Source organism: Aphis gossypii, chromosome 1, assembly GCF_020184175.1.
Source record: "Aphis gossypii isolate Hap1 chromosome 1, ASM2018417v2, whole genome shotgun sequence".
In the NCBI taxonomy this organism is placed as follows: Eukaryota; Metazoa; Arthropoda; class Insecta; order Hemiptera; family Aphididae; genus Aphis; species Aphis gossypii.
Window position 1 is genome coordinate 9,633,572 of NC_065530.1, and position 21,752 is coordinate 9,655,323.

Below are 21,752 nucleotides of genomic sequence, written 5' to 3' on the forward strand. Positions count from 1 at the left end.
TCTATAGTAGTATTGAAAGTTAACTGTAAATTGTACAGTGAAGATCTTAAAAGTTTACCAAAAAATCAGGATTTGAGCAAATTCGTTATAAAAATAAAAAACAAAATATGAGAGCTGTCTAGTTAATCTCCCTACATAATTGACTTGTTATGAACGTTATCGTGGGTACAATACTCGGGGTAGTAGCTTCGCGTACGTCGCAATAATAAACGAAAACTAGCTGTTGCGCACTCACGGAAGTTATCGGTCTTCAGCTGCAGCAGGTATTAGGCGTGGTACGCGAACCAATAAAACTTTATTACACGCGCTTAAATCGTTTTCGGAAGGAAACGATAACTCTGCAGTATAAAGTATAATATACGCTCAACGCGCACACGCACACCCACACATTTATATTACAGTGGTAATAATGAGGGTGTCGGTCCCTATTTTTCGTCTTCTTTTTCTTTTTTTATCTCTTCCCGGCAAGATGTGCTCTGTTATACGCATTAATGCGTAATAAATTTTTTTAACGCGCCGTCACTGAGAGTTAATTTCGTACAAAGAACGTCGGGGGTTGCATTTTAATATATTATATGAATGATATTATTTACTGTCGCGGGGCTATAGTATGGTTACAATACTGCAATAAGGCTTGCGTGAAATATAATGTAAATCGCGCATGTGACTTAGATCGGCGTACGCGATGAGGACGACCATAATGTTAATCCTATATATATTATAATAATATATGATAATTTAATTATCGGCGGTCGAATCACGATGTGAATGCGAGGGGTCGATTTTTTGTTGTTTTTTTTTCATACACACGCATGTCGCTATTCGACATAAAATTCGGCAACGCATTCAGTAGTGAAGCTGGTACTTGTTAGCACATTGTTTATAGGTCACATTCACAACGGTCGCGTGTGTGGGACGGAGGGTTATCTCATGGTCGTGTGCCACTGTGAATCGATTCAAATCTAAAGTTTTGTTATGGTCGATCTTCCATGAAATAGTGTTTACCAGATATTATTATACTTAGTATTGTACATTATCAACTATATTAGAGACAGATTTATAATATTATATATTTCACAATTTAAATACTCAGTACTGAGGACAGTGAACAATAACGTTTAGGGTTTGAGATGCTAGAGTTTCAAATCAAACAAAAGAATCGCGGAGAAAATTGTATTTGCATATAAATACATAGTATACTTTGCATATTTTATACGCTCTTTGTAAATAATCGAATTATCTCTTCAGTTTGAATATTTAATTATTAACGATAAAAATACTATGTTGATTAACTTTTATAATATTGTAAACGATAAACAAAAATATGAAATAAAAAAATTAAATAAATAAATAAATGTCATCCCTGTAAATCAGAGCAGTGGTTAAAAGCAAAGAAACAATCCTCCTAAAATAAATGCTATTATTTAACTCCAAGTTGTCTGATTAAACTCTCTACTATTTAATTTGATAATTTAACTTGTTTTAGAAAAAAAAACCATTAGATTACATTTTAAGAATAGATTTTAAAAGGTCGATGTTCACTATCTACTGTATCAGGCAAACTAGCTGTAGGCCTGTAAGGGTAGTTTCGTATTCCTGACGTGCGTCTGAATAAAGAAACAAACGGCGAGGATATATTGCACATACGACGTATTACTATTATTATATATATATATATATATATATATTAAATAATATTGTTATTCATGGGAGGACGGAATAAAAGAAAAAAAAATCTCTAAATTCAAATCCGAAAGGCGTGAAGAGATTTTTATTCTCAACCTTACACGCCCGCACACTCACACGTACACCTATAACGCATTTATTCCACTGTGGATGAGACGGGTTTTTTTTTTAAATTCGATCTCGCGCACAAGTTCGACGCGAACGATATACGACGACAATATGTAATGTATATAATATATTATAGTCACCGCCTTAATATTATAACGTTTTTATGTGGACGTGCGGCCGTCTGAAGTCAGCACGGGCGAGACAAGCGCACCACGGAACACGTTTTTATAACGCACTCGAGTGCAAAAGGCGACGCGCAAAAAGCCGAGAAAATGCCGTCGTCGCCGTTTCTTTTTTAAAATATTTTTTCCTCGTTTGGTTTTCGACGTCATAATAATATATGTATAAAATCGAATTCGTGATAAATAGAAAAAAAATATAATATTAATATAGATATATAGCCGGAAAAACGCTTACTTATATGATATTACAACAAATTATACCTACCTATCAACATGTAAAGGTATGCGTATTAACGTTGACGCCGCGCCGTGGCGGGATATCATCGCGGTCGAGGATTATTCCCCTAAAACCGAACGATTAATGTTTGCTCGGTAGATAATAATATTATAATATAATTTAAAATGGTATAATAATTGATAACTAATAAGTCAGTTATTATATTGATGACATAGGTCGTAGATATGTAAACGCGATCTCATACAATGTGAAATGGTATAGAGTTTATTTTTGAGAGTCGCGACTATTTTATTGTCATAGTATTAAAATATGTATTTAAATAATCGTACTGTCACCGAACGAGAACGTAATTGATTTTCCTCAAACTTTAGCATACAATAATATTGTATTGTAGTACTAATGCTAGTTTACAACTCATAATACATAGAAATAATTGTTTATACCGAAGAAAATATCGTCAAATAAAATTAATTGACTGTACATTATATACAATTTAAGATGAATTAACAATATTTTAAAAATAGTCTTTTTCGCTAAAATGTTACACCGTTTGATGTTCTAAAATTGTTTTCATTCAAAATCTGTGCACTGTCAATACTTAGAATAATTCAGAACATGAAAGAAAAGTAAACTATGACAGTAGTATTGTAGACATACGCGTATTTTTTTAAAATAATTTCGTTATTATTTTTTAATGAAAATCATCAGTTTGTTCAATTAAAACTGTTATAAAGAGAAAAAAAGCACCTTCTCAATAGTTATTATTTATTACTTGGGATTTTTTTTATAAAGCCCAGCTGCAACTCGCGTTTTAATTCAATGTGAATTTTCATTAATATTAGAGATTTTATTTTTTTAATTTCTCATGGAATAATTGGCAAATGCAAATTATAAATTTCTTCTTATAAAATTAATCACTGTTTAATTAAGTAAAATATTTTTTTAATAATAAAGTCAAGACTATGATACATCGAAACGCGTCAAAAACTCAAATTTTATTATATAATAATACACAATAAATAATAATAATATATACATATATATTATGTCCCTACCGTGGTCTTTAATGATAACTAGACAATTTTAGTCTCTAATAATGTTTGGTCCAAATGAGCAAGTCAAGAACCCCGTGATCACTCTATCGCCGGGTAAGAAGTGGAGATGACTAGCACCCACTGAAATCGGCCAACTAATTATTTTATCTATGAAAGTTAGAACTTATGGTACATATAATAATACGATTGAACTGTGTGATAGATAGCTATATGTTTTTGCACCTTCGTCAGTGTTATCGATGTATTAAATTATACTAGAAAGCCTAGATAATAAGAGAGTGGCCAACTGGTGTGATAGCAGCCATTTCGTCCAAACATTACTAGTATTTATACGTCTCTAATAGGTTATCACTAGTTTATTTGAACCATAGACATAATAGAATTATATTATTATGGCTATATGATTTAAACCATAGATTTGAACATTTTGGACGAAGAATTGCGCCAACCAATAGAAAACGTTCACCTGGTTAACCACTCTATTTTATTGTCTAAGCTCTATAAATTTATTATACTATTGATATCTGTTCTAATTAAAATAGAGATAATAAGTAACTATATCAATAATATTTATTGTAATTTTATTTCACTCTGCATCTTATACACGACTATAGTAACTTGATAGCCATATTTTGAAAGGTCTCGCAGATCGCAAATCTTAAATTCCAACTATACCTAATAATAAAACAATTATTGCCGCCCACCCACGTGTAATTGACGAACTCAGCGTGACTGACGACTTGTCGGTGATCAGATCCGCGTTTTTTCCATCTAACACGATTCCCGGAAAATCCGGTTAAATCCCATTTATTTATATAATTACACCGAAGTGCGTAGGCGATGAACAAAAAACATTTTTTATAAATAGAACATTTACCACAAAAAAAATCGCAATTCACGAATAGATATTTCGACCTTTCCAAACATTTCCCGCAGGCGTTTTTCGCAATGACATAAATGGTAAGGATTTAATATATATTAATATCATAATAAATCTAACTTTTTCCTTTTTAATTATTCGACGTTAGCCTTTTGTTTCCAATGGAAATAAAATAAAAATGTCTGATACTTACACATTTTCACATAATAATATATATATATATATATATACATTTTATCCGAATTAAAAAGCAGCTTTGCAGATATGATATTTTTGTTCTGATAGGATTTATTAAGTGATAATATAAACTCCTTGCAATAGTTGAATTTAGTTATAATAATCACTGTACAAGACTATAACATATTTATCTTACGTATTCCATTTTATTAAATTTAACTATTGTTTTGTTACATTTTTTCCCAGAGTTCTTTCTTTAGCTAAAGAAATTATAAATTATGTTTATTTCTATTTTTATGTCAAAAAAATTTTCAAATACAATGTTTATACTATATAACCTCAAGTCTTGAATCTTGATGTTAATAGTTAATTATTATTTATCGTTATACATATGTATGTTTCCATTTTGAATTAATACATCTTGTACACTGATATGTATTTTTTTTATATTCTATGTTATTTATATTATATGTTAGTTTGTTGTGATGTAGTTAAAGAATACTTTGTGATTTGTTATTATTGGCACTTATCTTTCTATTGATGTATATTATGGTATTTATCCATTATTAAATAAAGTAATATAATATGTCAATATTAACGATATAGATATTATTAAATAAAAAAATCGACAAAATGCATAGTATAATACACATAAGACTCACCCCAAAAATCGCATAATAATAACTAAATAAATACCGAGGGTATTAAAGCACTACTACATTTTTTCTTATTTGTTCTGCTATAGCTTATATATAAAAAAGGGGGAAAATATTATACAAACGGTACTTCTAAGACAAAAATAATAAAATAATAATCCTTAAATAATATAAAATGTGTTAATTAGTAAAAATCTCAAGTCATAGTAGCAGTATAGTACGCTAATGATACTATCTCAACGATAGGGGTGGACTTAATTATAAAATAACAAAAAAAAAAAAAAATGCCTCAGCTATATATATTATTTAATTAGATATTATATTTTTATACGATATAATGCAATATACATCAAGAATTCAGCTACACAATGAACTATAATCACCATTGTACGCGTATATATTTTATTTTATCGTGAAATTGGTTGGTTATAATAGTATATCCGACAAAAAGAGAAAGCAAAATAACCAAAACCAATGAACTTTTGTAAATAAATGACTTATTAAAATCGGATCCGAAGTTTTTGCGTCCGCAGAGAAAAAATAATAACTGTAAACGCCGTACAATATTATAATATAATATCGTTGTCGGATATTTATCGATTTGGTCACATTTTACATGATATAATAATAATAATAGTATATACCAGTGCGGCGGCGGGTCTCGGGCTCTCGTGTCTGCGGCGTGACTAAAACACTATACTACGGACTCGGATTCAAAGTGTAATTTCCCGGAGACGATGCCTCAAAGGGTTTTTCACCCTTGGTCGGCGAAGCCCGTGCGGCGTGTCGGGCTCTTTCCGCCCCGTAAAATATGAGAGCACGAGGGGGGGGGGGGTGGCTGCAGGGTCGTGTCGCGGTGAGTGGTGGTAGTAGGCACACTCTCGCGTATATTTAAATTGTATAAAAAAAAAATCGGTTGGCTGGCATTATCATCATAATATTATAGCCGTCGCCGTGGCCACGGTATCTCGGTCCCGGATATGATTTTCATTCCGAACTAACGACTGGAATTAACGTAGTTTTGGCGGGATTATAATAAAATATTCGGAGGGCTCTACCGATTTCAGCGCATGCGTCTACCGTTTGCAACAACGGGGGCTGAATAGGAGCTCCAATGCAATACGAATATATTATGAAATATGTATACCGATAAACATCTGCACATATATATTGTTATTTTATATAATAATATATAGACTTGACACGAGACATAAAACGGCATAGTTATTAGATTCATTCTCTATATGTATAAAATATAATACGTTATGTACTATATATATATAGGTAAACGAAATATCCCTTGACCTGAGACTTTGATTTTCTACAGACCATCTCCAGAAATATAATAATATTATTGATAGTAATTTTTTTCACCATATAAGGCTTTTAAATTAAATGTTCCCAAACAACTTATATTTTATAATATATTGTTCAAGTATGTCTCACACGTTATTACCTAAATGTCGAAATTAATTGTTATACAAAGAAATAGTAGATGATAATAATAATGTGTATAGAGTAAAACATAAAACGGCAATCGAAAAAACCACATTACTATTATATTTTTACTGTTTTTTACAGCAGCACTTCACAAAGACCAATATATACAATTATATTGCTATATATACCTTCTCCGTTGTAACATAATATTGTATTGATTTAAAAGGACAGCTGGTATACATACTGCATAGTGTGCACTACTGTGTGCCGTTATTATATAGTCAATTTATATTCGAAAATCCAAATAAACGGTCACTAGCTGGTTTCCAAGTCTTTGATTTTACAAAACGTTATATATATGTATATTGTTAATTGCATATGTACAATTATTATTGAATACATAATTGTAATATAGTAATTATAATTAAAATATGAACATATTTCGGTGCCCATATATTGTCTAATATAAAGTATTACCCCATAATATGTTGTCTTTGCAATTAATTAACATTAATATATAAAATGCATTAATATTATTAATAATAACAGTACGTATACTACCCAACATCTAACAATCATAATATACAGTATATTGTATAATATAATATTATTATAGTTTTAAAAGTTTAGTTAGGTTAAGATTAGTTTTTTCGAGATCTTATATGCCTAATGAAAACGTCTGAGAAATCAATAGAGGAAAAAATACTTTTGAGGATTGAGATGTCACCCTTTGCAAACGTCTTCGCTCGTGTATCAAGAAAACCACCAAACTACAGGGTGTTTCACAAATAACGCAGTTTTTAATTTTGCTATAAATCAATTTTATTTTATAAGAAATACATTATTAATGGTACTTATTATTTCACCATGACTTGAGGCTTAAGTGTGAAATACATTATCGTGCATATGACCCCCTCTGGTCTCTCTAATCGCCCAAAACGCTGTGACTCTGTTATCACTTCACCTGCCCCAAAGCCACTCCAAACGATTACTCGCTGCGGATGCATTTGCTTTTCCATGCTTGCCCTTGGGTTCTCATTTCCCCAAATTTGACAGTCTTGTTTATTGTCATATCCACTAAACTGGAAATGTGCCTCATCACTTAAGATGATTTTTTTCACAAAATCAACAGGACGTTGATTCGTTAAAACCCAATTAACGAATTAAATTGTACACCGCTTCATTACAATAAATAAATAAAATTACTATCACTAAACATAATCAATAAAAACCTCAGCAATCATAAATGACAGAAATTATAAGAATAGTGCTAACGACCTAACAACAAAAAATTACCCAGCATTTTGAAAATTGCGTTCTTTATGAAACACCCTATATATTATACAGAATGATTTATCGAACATGCTCACCTAAATTGTATTTTTCATTCATACAGTCATTCAAAACTTTATGATTGAATTTTTAAATATAATTTTAAAGACCAAATTTAATGAATATTAATTTATCAATCATATTAATATTTTTTTAAATGGGTTAAGCGTATACGTAATAAATATTACATTCGATAATCATTTTTAAGGATTATTATTCTTAGTATAAATATATACATAATTGAAAAACTATCGTTCGAATGTCGAATAAGGAAAACGGTTTCAAAAAATTATCTACTTAATATTTACAATCACAAAACACTCTTTAAAATAGTAGGTACAATAAATCTTAAAAATTGTAAAATATAGTCTATGCATTTTTTTAAAAACCCCAAAATTTGAGTTATTATTAAGAGAAAAGCGTGAGCACGAAAAATGATCATGCTTGGTGATTCGCACTGTATAATAACTAGATTATCGTTTAATGCTACATCGGTACAGAAATATGATTGTGAAAAATCAACGATCACGATGCGTAGGCATATATTTTGTTTTATTATACCTACTTACTGAGAATATGTTTTTGCCAGTTTTTTTTTTTTTTTTTTACCAAAAACGATGACACAATGCAACCACAGTAATTCGACACCGTAGCAACAGAATTTATCGGGGTGCTGGAGATTTTTCATTCGGGCACAAAATGACTTGTCTTCTGGTTGGTGTCTACTACTAGCGCGGTGTCATCGATCACCGGGCGCCTTTCTACTGCACGTACGAGCTTTACGACTCGGTATACTTACGAAGTTATCCCGTGGGATCTTATACTATATCGAATTTTTCACACCCCGTGTTCCGGGACACCATTGCGGTGGAAAGGTGAGCGGGCGGTCTTTTTTCCTTTTATTTATTGTGGTCAAATGGAGGGAATGTCGAGAAAAAAATCGTAATCACTCGCTTAAAAAATATCGCTAGTAATTAATATTATTGTATACTATATACCTACTATTTTATTTACTATTGTGGTGAGGTGACAAAAAATCCATTAGATAGTTGAAACGGCACTGCGAATGAAACATATTATGTTCTATACTATAAAGTAATAATAGTACATAATATTATATACGTCTTATATTATACTATATTATATAAAGTAACCAATTGTATTGGTATTTTATATGATTAGTAAATCGTTATAAAGACCTTTTTAACCCTAAATATTATGATATGATCCCAAAAATTGTTTTTAATTTACCTAAAATAACGACAGTTCAAACATTATTGTTTTCCTATATATATATCAGATATTTAATATATTTAAATGCACTTTCGTCCGTTAGTGTTTTGATATATTATGTGTATTAATTAAAAATGTGTTTTAAATTCGTGTTTATTTTGTCATTATTCAATGCAAAAACCTTAAAAAAAATATACAACGAGTTTTAACTAACGTGTCAACGTGCTTATTATTCTACTGCACATATATACTTTGGTAAAATAAACAGTTTATTTTTTTTTAAGTGGCAATTTATATTATATACATATTACAATTACCTATATATTTATTTTTATTTTAGTAGAATTGGTAAAAACCATTTATCATAATTAATTATATATTATCACAGAAAATAAAAATAATATAACACGTAAAAGTTAAAAAATATATTATTATTATTTTTATTATTGCTTAGTATCATTATGCAAAACGTCATGTATTTTAATAAACGCGTCGTGTACCATCGAAGTTTCTCTGTTGACGACCATGATTTATGGATGAGTTCATGTTATTTATACTTTTAACATCATATCATTCATATTATCTACAATGCATGTTTGTATTTATGAACGACTTTATCTCAATCCTTTGATCTAGATTAGATTTTAACATTTTATACAACAAACAACTAACTATTTATGTAGTTTATGAACCAGTATATTATTGTGTAAATAACGCAGTGTGATTAGACTCTATACCCTAAATATTATAAGTTTATATATATAATTATACTCATACGATATATTTGCAATTCTTAATCAATCAAAACTATTAATAAGTTGCTCTTAATATCAAGTTATGGATATATATATATATATGTATATATATTATTTTTATTTTAAGTCTCGACAATTAAATCAAATATTATCCAACTCATTTTTATTGTTAAAAATATGTATGTATTTAAATCAGTAGACTTTTAGATCTACATGTGCTGTATCCATATTACGTACATACAAGTATATACAACATAAATATATACAACCGTATACATAACTTTAACATTTAAATATTAAAAAAATTCAACACTACATCACTGAAAATGTTCTAACCTTTCACTTTGATAATAGGTAAAGTCTAATATTAAATATGTTAACAATACATAATGGGTTATGCTGAACGCAAATTTGTTATATTGTTTGAATGTAAAATGGAGACAACACATGTGGGTGTTAAGGACTATATGAAATGTAATCAACGTAATGCGTATTATGTTTACAATGACTATTATTAATAACAATCAATCGTTTAATTTTTGAAAGATAAAATCCCTGGCTAATACAATTTAATAAATATTAAAACAAAAAAGACTTACAAACACGAAGTGCCTTTATACAATGATTATAATTTATAACCAATATAAATAAATAATTGATTTTTTTTAATTCCACTTTTAAAGTACACGATTTCAGTTATTATATCTGATATCTTATTTTTCAAAGTATATTATAAGGTATTATATTTGAAACAATTATTATAATTTATTGTATTATTTTAATTTTACTTATGGTAATATGTATATTGTTTAAGTTTCTGAATAATAAAATCAATTTGAAAAACACTTTACAAAAGATTTAATTTTTGTAAAAAAAAAATATATATATATTTATTTATAATTTATAATCAATACTGGAAGTATAAGCTTTTAAGTTTTAAATATAATGCATTATATACTTAAACTATCAACATTTTATTTCTAATTTCATTTATTTTTTGAACTTCGAATTTGTATATTTTGAGAATACGATTGCTTAAAGTGTAGCAATGTTATAGTAAATATTATAAAATCAATAACATCTTTAAAATCAAATTAATGTACACAGACATAATTCATTAAAAACTATATCAGTCCTACACAATATACCAACAACAAAAAAGTTGATGAGATTAAGATCTTCAGCTAAAGCAGTAATATTAAAATGTTATAAAATAATGAATAAAGTTTTCCTGGCCAGCGGCAATTGTACTATGATGGTCTCCCGGTGGATTTCCGGGAAGGTCGTCCTAAGTTTCTGCGGGGGCAGTTTTTTTGATGATTTTCCGGGACATTTCGAAAACGACCTCTTCAGTAATAATTATATGAAGTACCGCCCGCGTTCAATTTCCGATTTATATGAACATAAATGTTATAAAAAATATTATTGTGAAACTTTTGTACACACAATATATTAATAACTATGACGAAAATTCCATTCTTCTAAAAAACAATTGCCATAATCAAATAAAAAAAATATAACATTTTATTACGTATATCTTTTCAGTAAGATATAGTCAATAGTTTTGAAAATTATTACCATCATTTTATAAAATATATTAACAAGAAATTAACGTTTTTTGGTATATCCTTTCAAAGTTTTCTCTGTTTATAATGAGAAATAATGCACACCTCTCAAAAACAAAAATCCCCTAAAAGTTACTTAGATGTAGGTATATATTCCGAGTGATGTATATCTTCGTTGTAATTAATGCGTTAAATTTTAACTCAATAGAAAATCATTGTATAAAAAAAATTTTTTGAGAGACAATTTGTTAGCCTTCATATCTAAGGACCTACTCTATGAGTCTATGACTACTATTTACTTTTAACGATTTATTTTTCTATTACTAGTATGGTATATGTTTACTAATCGTTGCCAAAAGCATTGAGTGTATTGTGTTATTAGTCATTATTATTATAATATTATATCTCGTATAATCTAACGTAGTAACGTCTTGCTCATCATTATCACGTACCGAAGATCAAAGTAAATAGTTTAGCGGTATTAATGGTGTAAAATTACTGTATACATTTTGAAAATTGTATTATGAATACAAAACAATATCATACGTGATGACGAAAAATTTTAAATCCCCGTCACGTATCAATATTTTTGAATTAAAACATAAGTTACTTAAGGTTGTTAGATAAAATATCTTTTTTATTAGTTTCAATAACAAATTTTGCGAAAAAAAAAAATAAAACTAACGCTTATAAAAAAATTATTTTATACTGTATACTTTTGATATTTTTTGAATTTTTATGAGAATAAATTATTGGAAACATCTGTATTTTATTATTTTCGAGCTGTTTTACTTAAAAATATACATATTATACACTGGCTCGGTATAAATATTCTCGTTTCACCATATTTTCTTACCACTACTAAATCCAATTTTCTACCAGAAACCACCCTTAAAGTTAAATATATTAAAACATTTTTATTTGTCCGGGAGGGTGGAGGTAATGACAAATAAAAAAAAAAAAAATACTCATAAGATCTTGTAACACCAATACATTCGTCCCTTCGCTCAAAATATAAAATCCACGATATCGTAAAGAAACCGATAAATGTATTCTATAATAAAAATGAAACGTGACCACGTCAATAATAACTTACCGAACCAAATTCTCATATGAAAATGAGCCATACCTTTACCACGATCTGCAACAGTTGCATTTATAATAATATGTATTATATATTATGATATTTAAACTATTATTATTATTATTATTATTATTATTACCATTGTTATTATAATAGCATGTAATATAGAATATAAAATGTTTTCGAGACGGTTCGTCTGCCTTGACAAAGGAGAGAGTGTATGCGGTGAACATTAAAGGCCAAAAGGCGAAATACCACTTTTAGGGTGAATGATTGGAGTTCGGGCGTGCGAGCCGGCGGGGAGTATGGGTTCCGCTTGTTGCGGAAAGGGCTGCTGCAGAGTATTGAGGTGGATCGGTCCGAGGCCACTGCGCTAGCGATATATGTACAATAGCTAGTCGTCTCAGCTAGCTATTTTTCGCCACTCTCCGTTTATTATTATATTATTATTATTATTATTATTATTATTATTACAGTCGCAAATCCCATGACGTTTTTAAACTTCGTCTATTTTGTGTTCACCCTTCATCAACACCACTACCACGACGGACACGTTATGCTACGTATTTTAGATCTTTTATACCTCTTTTGTTCGCTTGACGACGAGGGGAAAAAATACGAACAGATTCTTACCGAAGAAATAGCTGCTGCACATTTACGTGCGAATACGTATACTTTATACGTCGTGGGACGCGGATAAAAGCGTTTCATAAATAACCGAAAGAAAATAAAATGTAATCCGATTACTCGCGTGGTAGTCTTTTCTCTTTTATACTATAATGTTTAATCAGTTCAGATGCCGGTTAATTTTTCAGCAGTGATAAAATTCCTCATTATCCCCGTTTTTGGTCCAACTGATCCAAGCTTCGGACAACAATAATATAAAACTATTAACATGTGTACTGCTATAAAATGTAGTTACGAATACTCGACGAGAGAACACCTATATAGAAATGTTTTTTCGTAATAAATAATACATTTACAATATTTTCCAATCTTATAAATAATTATTGCTATTCAATTAATTATCTATTGAATCGTAATTTTTAAGTATTGTGATGTTTTTACTTGTACTAAGTTACGATTTTATATTTATATTTTCGTACATCTTAGTAGCTTGTTCGTGATTAATAATTTTTAAAATATTGTTCAGAAAGTTGACATCACAACGTATTTGTTATAATAAAATACATTTCTTATTTTAATGTCCCTACTCAAAACAAAGACTGAAATATAGAAACATATTATGTGAATGTGACTATCTTAATTTCTTTCCAAAACGTCTATTATATTTAAATTAATTCTAAAACTATTGCTGATAAAAAGACACAGCTGCATGATTTATTACTAGATTAATTTAACTTGTTAATTTAAATATTTTAGCGTAAAACCATAAGTTTATATGTTAAATATATGTTTTATCTTATGGATCTAGATTTCGAGACACAATGAAGTATCCAGAATAATTTAATATTAATAATAAATGATATGATGTCTTTATATGCTCAAATATTTAACATTTCAAGAACAATACAATTATACATTATAATATATTGTGTATAAACAATAATTCAATAACCAAAAAAACTATATCGCGTTCATTTCGTCCTTCATTATTAAAAATGATAATTAAATCGTTTGACGCACAACATATTATGTTTATGAAATATGAAATATTATATTAATATCAAGTCTAGTAGATCCAGTCAGTTAACTTTATCCTTCATTATTTTTATTTTATATCATCCATTCGCGAGGTCATCCTCACAATTGATGAGAGAGAAGTTGACATACCTCCATTTTGGCTCTTATATTTGTCTATTAATTTCTAATTTTATAGTTAAATAAAAATTCCCTTTCTATGATTTTTTATTTTTCTTTGACGGTTTAAGACTTAATAATTAAGTTAGAACAATTTAACGATCATAGATACTTGTTCTACAAGGTATAATAGGTATATGCTACAACTCTAGAACACGGATACTCAGTTTAACGAATCAAAGAGACGAAGGGAATTAAGACATATTAACTGAAAATATTAGTGAAACGTACTTTTTTATAGTGTGAAGCGCCATATACAGAAATATTACTTTACCTAGTAAGAAACACTACCTTGGCTGATAACAAAATGACAATAGTTAATTCTCAAAAGCGAGACGACAGTCAACTAGGTTAATATTTCTGAACACTGTACAGTGAACTATAGACTTAGGAGCCAAATCTTTGGCTGAATATGAACTTATATGGGAAACTTTACACAGTGCAAAGTTCTCCAAGGTAATAGTACAAGTTCAAGGAGCTACGGTCAGTAACCAGAATTAAAATAGAACGAGAATTTAATATTCTGTTGTATAAAGTGTCCATAAAAATAAAAATTAACACTAAGTTTTAATGATTTTTTTCCACTATCGTTATATTTTAATAAAATTACCGAAATGTTTAGGGATTCAAAAAGTATTTTAACACCGATCCACATTACACAAAACTTACACCAGTCTAATAAATATGGCCTACTTAATACATTGAACATCTTCGTATATAAAAAAAAATAAATGTAAATTTTATATTTACACTATACACATTTGTTACAAAGCTTACAACTTTAAAACGGTACCGTGTTCTGACTGAACACGAGCAATACTGATATATTAAAATGCGAAGCATACAAATGCGTTTTAAGCTGTTTCAATACATTTTTTAAAAAATAAAGTTAATGTGCGCATATGTGTTTGTTATATTGAGATTTCGTTTGAACTGTATACCATCATAATGCGTTTATGTGAAATACACAGAAAATAAAAATATATACTGTCAAGGTCAATAATAATAACTTAATATTATGTTACATTGTTACATGTAGTTAATACTAAATCTTAATTATTATAATTTATAATATTAAAAGTATATACCATTATTATTTTAATGTGTGCAAGAAGTCCTATTTTTATATTTTGTTTAGTTATATCAAATTATTTCAAATGGATTTTTGCAGTCGATTCGATACATACGATTATTATAGAATACAGGGAATCATTTATTATAAACATTCTTTAGTAAATACTTATACATTATATATATATTATATATATAATCAATCTTACGATAAGGTGACGACGAGCATTGTACAGGGACACAAAGTGAAACTGATAGTAAGACCTCGAGACACATTCATAATACAGTGCAATGTCATAAGTAATGTAAAAGATCCCATGTCGCATAGCCTTATACCGCCACATTGAAATCTATCAATCTATCGGAAGTCAAGCCGGTCGAGGCGTAAACTTTTTAAATATTGCGATCACTGCGGCGACGGATACGTTTGGTTTTATATCGCGAGCATTATATTTATAAATAAGAGAGCGCTAAGTTTTTAAATACCTACTTATACGCTCAATATAATATGATGGGTTAGGAAAAGTGAAAGAAAAAAAGAAATACATGCAATATAAGAGTAATAATATGCAGTTTGAATCAGAAGTTTACTTTAGTTATCAATAATAATAATAATGATAATTCATCATCAATACAACTAAAACTCGTAGTGTAAATACTAAATATATGCTTGCGTGATTCTATGTGTAGAATGTAGGTGAGTGGGTATTAATAAACAACGTTGTCAAAAATATTTTATTATAATGCTTTCTAATTGTTGAACTATATGCCTGTATAATAAAATAATAATTTTGAAACATAAAGATGAACAAATAAAAACGCTATACTTACAATGAAGGAATAAGAAGTATAAAAGTAACATAATAATATCTGAATAATTATGCAATACCTATTGTAAACACCTAATAGTAGGCACATAATATATACTCAATAAAAGGTACGTTGTCTTTAATTGATTTAATCTTTTCTTTCAGGTAAACTTCGGCGAGGTGTTCATACCAATCACACTGGACCCACCCAAACCACGAATCTTACCAGAATTTAAACGTTTCGCTCACAGTTTGAGGTCGGGCAATATCAGTATTTTGGACGCACGGACATTCTACATACCAAATTTACACTATGACGGCTTGGGGCCGGACGCGTATTTTTTCGTCGGGAACGGTTCGGAGCCATCGCCCTACGGCGTCAAAGTACCAAACGAAATCGGGAGGTAATATACCACGTCATTTCGACGGTATAACACAACTACGCTTATATTAAACAATAAGAAAATCACATCTTGATATTGACGATCGATTTTAGAACGTTTTCGTATAAGTAAAAATCGCGTGGGCGTATAAAACTTTAATTTCGCGCAGACCATGTTGTTTAAACAGCCTGATGGAAACCGAGATTGTCCAGTCGTTTGGCGTCCCGATCGATGAGGGCGTTCAGTAGATCCCGTGCAGCTTCGGATAATTCGGGCTCGCGACAGACGTCTTCGTATCCCGAGGGTAAAAACATCCGTTCGGCGAGGCTGTCAGTTAGTCGACTCGGCATACGGTCGCGAGGTCTCGGACCGGCTGCCGGACTCGCGGATACGACGCACGTCGACACCTTGTCGCACAGCGAATCACCAAAAGTGACGATAGAACAACTGTCTCCGCAATAATAGAGCATTTCCTAAATAGTATTTTTTTTTTAAGTACAATCGATATTGTAATAATATTAAAACGATCATCAATGGAGCTACTCATTTAATATTTTTTTATTAACCTTTTTTTTTTTTTTTGTAGATTTTAGTAACTTGAACTAAGTTCGGAAAAATGTACCATTTTAGTTATATTACATATTATACTAACATACAAATAATAGTATAAAAAAAATGTTCTTTCTTCCAATTGCCTCGATGTCGAGGGTTATCTTTAACAACAACAAAGTATATTAAAATCTGTTTTTCACATTTTTCTTTATAATTTGACGTCTTGAGTAGGTATATTATTTAAACGTTCAATGTGATATGTTAAGTTTTATAATTTACGTTTAAACATTTTTAGATATAGGTACTGAATGAGAGCCCTAATGATTATCATAGTGTTATAACATGACTAATTATTAATTATACATAATATTGCACAGATATTTGAACATGGTGATAAACAATCACATTTTACTTATATTATACAGCTATGAAATAATTAAATAATACATATTATTATATTGATTATATGCTCACTTTTAAATGTCTGCAGTACGTTTTGAACTCGCACAGAAATTTTCCCGAATTCGACGGATACCGACTTAGATGTTCGAATTTCAACGTACCAGCTTTTAGCTCGTCGACCGCTCGATTCAGGCTCATAATGGCTCCTGTATTTTTGACCAAGCACCTGTTCTTGAAACGACTATATAGTTCTGGGAAACTGGTTGCCAAAAATATGACTCTGTAGGTTAAAAAAAACGTTTCGACAATCTGTGATTTTTTTGTTAATTAGGTACTCAGAAAACTCTGCAAATGTCTTATGTAAATATAATTATTTAGTTCGTTATTAAAACAACCAAGCTTAGATTTTTTTAAACACAAAAATTAACTAAGAACATTCCGTTTGTTGTTAAAATAATAACTCCACATAATATTATACCGATTTGGAGCCATTTCGGTAGAATCCAACCATTCAAAATCAGCTCTCGTACGCGGGAAACCCTTGATCACGTAACCATTTTCCACACAACTGTCTTCTGTTAGTTTTTTCTAAAACAAAATAAGCGACTTTATGAAGTATTAACATAATTTTCATCTTTTTGAAATTTATGTGTGTATTTATACTTTTAACCACTCGTGTGCCGTTTCTTCGGCGATTTTTCTGTTACTGGTTGCTGCTTTTTGATCCAACATTTGATCGAAATCCACTGCAAGAACACCACACATTAAATGGTAATAGTATGTTATACATAATTATTATTTATTGATAATGTCATAAAGCGAGTATCAAGGGAGTGGTTTGACTAATTTACACTATGTCTTTCCTACCCATCATCAAACCTACCGTTGACTAAATTGAATCTCTTGGATAGAGCACTAGCCACAAGAAAACGCCCAGATCCTTTTGGGCCGATAATTGTCACTTTAGGCACAAATGGAACATCAGACGGTTTTTGACGTAGTATTTGATCCAGACACAATTCTGTTATCTGGTCGACTGATTTACCTTGTACATTTATTTCCTATCCAAATTAATCAATATAATATGTATTTACTGACATAAGTAAATGTTTAATTAATTAACACGTAAAACGTGCATTATTTAGCGCATAGGCAAGAAAACTAATCATACATTTTAGTACCATTTTAAATAATTTTTAATATTTTACATTGTTTTCGTTTTTAAAGTGTTTACAAAATAAAATAAAACTGCTTTTTAACTATATGATTTGAAAAATTTAATTATGAGAAACTATACCTAAATTATTGTGTAACATTGTTATCGAAAAAAAAGATTTTAAGTAAACAGTTTCATACAAAGTGCATCGGATTTTTAAACTCAGTACAATGTACCTCAATGCATATACAGTTTATAATAATAGAATAATATAGTAATCTAACTTTTAACGTGAATCGAAATTTCATTTTAATTTCAAATTCTAAGTTTTTGTAAATTAGATTGGACTTGTCATGTTTTGTTTGAGTATCGCATAAACCTGGAAACAAAAATTGTATTTAGTATACTGATTTAATATTATTTCATTATAAACGATTTCAACTGTGAAATTCACAACCGTCTTACCTGCTGGTTTATCCAGCACGATTGTGTGTGTCGGTAGAATACCAAGACTTATCATCATATCTGCTTCTTTATTACTATTTGGGATATCTGTAAACGTAAAGAATATACGAAATGTCAAATATTATGTCAATGTATTAAGAATTTAAAACTTTTCTTATTAATTTACCCAAAAGTATCCATCCTTTTTCCGAGGCTCCTTTTGCTTTCATGTACTCCATCAACATGGTCATAAAATCCGTTGAATCACAACTGTCATCATCGTCTGTCTAAATCATACGTGAATAATTCATATGGAATATAATAATATCAAATATCAATATAATAAGGTATTAGAACTGTACATTTATCGCAAATACGCTTTCAAAATTTCCTAATCAATATAATATAATATAATATCGTTTATATAAGTACGTATATTAAAGTATTGATTTTTAAACGCTTTATTTTGACAAAAAGTCAATTTTTCTTTAACCACTATAGGTTTTATTAATAAAAATAAACTAACTACGGTATTGATACTATAAAGTTTAAAACGCAATTAAAAAATAAAATTATATTAAAGTAAGTACCTTTTTTACTGTTATTTGTATTCCATTTAAAACAAAAAGTTATGGATAAGATAAACCATTTTTAAAACTCTATATCCTATAGTCAAACACAAAATATATCTTTGTTGTATTCGATAATTTTTTTTTCGTTGAATCATCACGTTCTGTAGATTCTACCTACGTTATTGTATTTTTACTATATTTTGATAGTATTTTTCAAATGTAAATGAAATGAAAACATTTGTATTTTATTGTTCATTTCTTCCGCTTTTTTACATACAGGTATACATACACACGACATTAATATCCCTATATTTTCTAATTTCAACAAGTACGTTGCAGAAAATATACATGGGACATAATATGCAAGTGAATACAAAATATAATAGAAACGCGCACATAAAAATATCGTAATGGGTACTGGGTACACATAATACGTTTTGTGGCGTATGTTCAATATCTCGTGTGTGTACGAACTCGTTTTTTCCGGTGTCTGCGTAGTACGTTCCGCCGATCGATGGTTACCACTCCGGTGCTTTTGGCTATGTTGAGTGCAACGTATACTTTGTCTAAACAAAATCGGCGAGTAGTCAATGTTTACACAAGATTGCGGCTCACGATATACATAAGCTCTACCCCAACTCCCAACGGGTATGGATGAGTGTAATCTGTAAGGGGAGATTTCACCCGCATATACCTGTATCCAACCGGTGATCGAAGGGAGCGACCAACAGGATTTTCGGTACGTCCACATAACGTCGGCGCTTCAAATACCACGCGACGAACCGTAAAGGGTCCGGGGGCTGAAACATGACTAGTGCTTTGACTATGTTCTAGGGACGAAAAAAAAAAAAAAATAACGTTAACATATTTATTTTTTCAAAATATTACAACACTATTATACATAGTCTCGTATATACTAGGAACTATTTTAAGCCGATAAAAACCAAACAAAGATTTACATAAATATAATAATTTTCTCGAGAAATCGTTTACCACCACCCATACGTTCAGACACTTAAGCTCATTTAAGTATGAGGTATAAATGGTATAATTGAAATCGTTATTATTTTTTTCGTTTCTGTTTGTGGTCCCTTTTTTAATAAGTTCCTAATTGAATATAATTGGAAAGAAACAAAAATAAATATTAAATATTCATTATAAAATAGGTATTTATTGATGTTTAAATTTTAAATAATAGATGAAACTATGACACTGAGTTTGAAAATGTTTACTGATTGAAAAATCAATTACGAATTAATATAAATTTTTGAAATTACAATTAACAGATTTTTGACATTGTGATATTAATTAGCTTACATAGTTACATTACCATACAACGAAAGTTATTTTAAATTTCTAAGGGCCGTATTGTAACATGTATTATACACACGCTTGCAGAATACCTGATTCGTGTGTACGTACCTTAAACATTTCGTAAATCCTGTGCTTTTCCAAGTAACTCATCTGCCTGGCTTTGATCATTTCCAAGATTTATGTTTTAAATGGTAAACAGTTACGAAAAATGAATACGTTAGTTGCTGTATTTTTCTTCCGACGAATGATGCACATGCCATATAATTTATTATATTTGTCGCACATGGCAACCGTTATTCAACATAATTATTTTATCATCAACTACAATATTAGAGGAAATCCAAAGCTTTTTAATTAATTTGTATTTATGTTGGTCAAGAATATAATATTATTTGTCTATGGTTGTTAATATTTGTTTTAAAATTTGTAAAAATTTAAAAATGTCTTGTATTTTCTAAAACATTACCTGTTTTATAATAAATTAATTTCCTAATTACTTACATCTCTTGTGATCAATCACAATCTTTTACGTTATAATTTTTATCCGGTGTCCTAGTATAAAAATAATATTATACTCGTATATTCTAACACTATATAACCATTGTAATAACTAATAGGCATATTATGTTTTAACATCATTTCATAAAATCTTAAAATATTTTATGTTACCATACACTATACAAGTTGATTCACTGAGCACCAAGTTTATTCGCCCCTTTTTTCTTCTTTAATATTTTAATACCTATTTGGAATTTTAAGTATACTTAAAGACCATAATATTTTCAAATACTTGAAATTGTTTGTCTTACTAAAAGAGTATTTTGTGAAGATATAAAC

At 29.5% G+C, this 21,752-nt stretch overlaps 2 protein-coding genes across 3 annotated transcripts in view; one reads left to right on the forward strand and one right to left on the reverse strand.

The window, feature by feature from the left end:
* The window catches only part of LOC114123368 (protein Skeletor, isoforms B/C), a 100,057-nt gene that overhangs the window by 64,394 nt on the left and 13,911 nt on the right, over positions 1 to 21,752 (forward strand). For both annotated transcript variants that reach the window (XM_050197762.1, XM_050197761.1), the window contains one exon: positions 16,258 to 16,496. In XM_050197762.1, the coding sequence (XP_050053719.1) occupies positions 16,258 to 16,496 (239 nt within the window). The remainder of the gene's footprint in view (positions 1 to 16,257; positions 16,497 to 21,752) is intronic.
* Positions 16,621 to 21,147, reverse strand: LOC114123367 (adenylate kinase 8-like). The gene is made up of 11 exons (XM_027986302.2): positions 21,024 to 21,147; positions 20,296 to 20,431; positions 20,076 to 20,167; positions 19,217 to 19,316; positions 19,051 to 19,137; positions 18,870 to 18,964; positions 18,313 to 18,490; positions 18,093 to 18,175; positions 17,908 to 18,017; positions 17,502 to 17,709; positions 16,621 to 16,948 (listed from the first exon to the last, which is right to left on the reverse strand). The coding sequence occupies exons 1-11, from the start codon at positions 21,081 to 21,083 to the stop codon at positions 16,655 to 16,657; spliced, it is 1,443 nt and encodes a 480-aa protein (XP_027842103.2). The 5' UTR covers positions 21,084 to 21,147; the 3' UTR covers positions 16,621 to 16,654.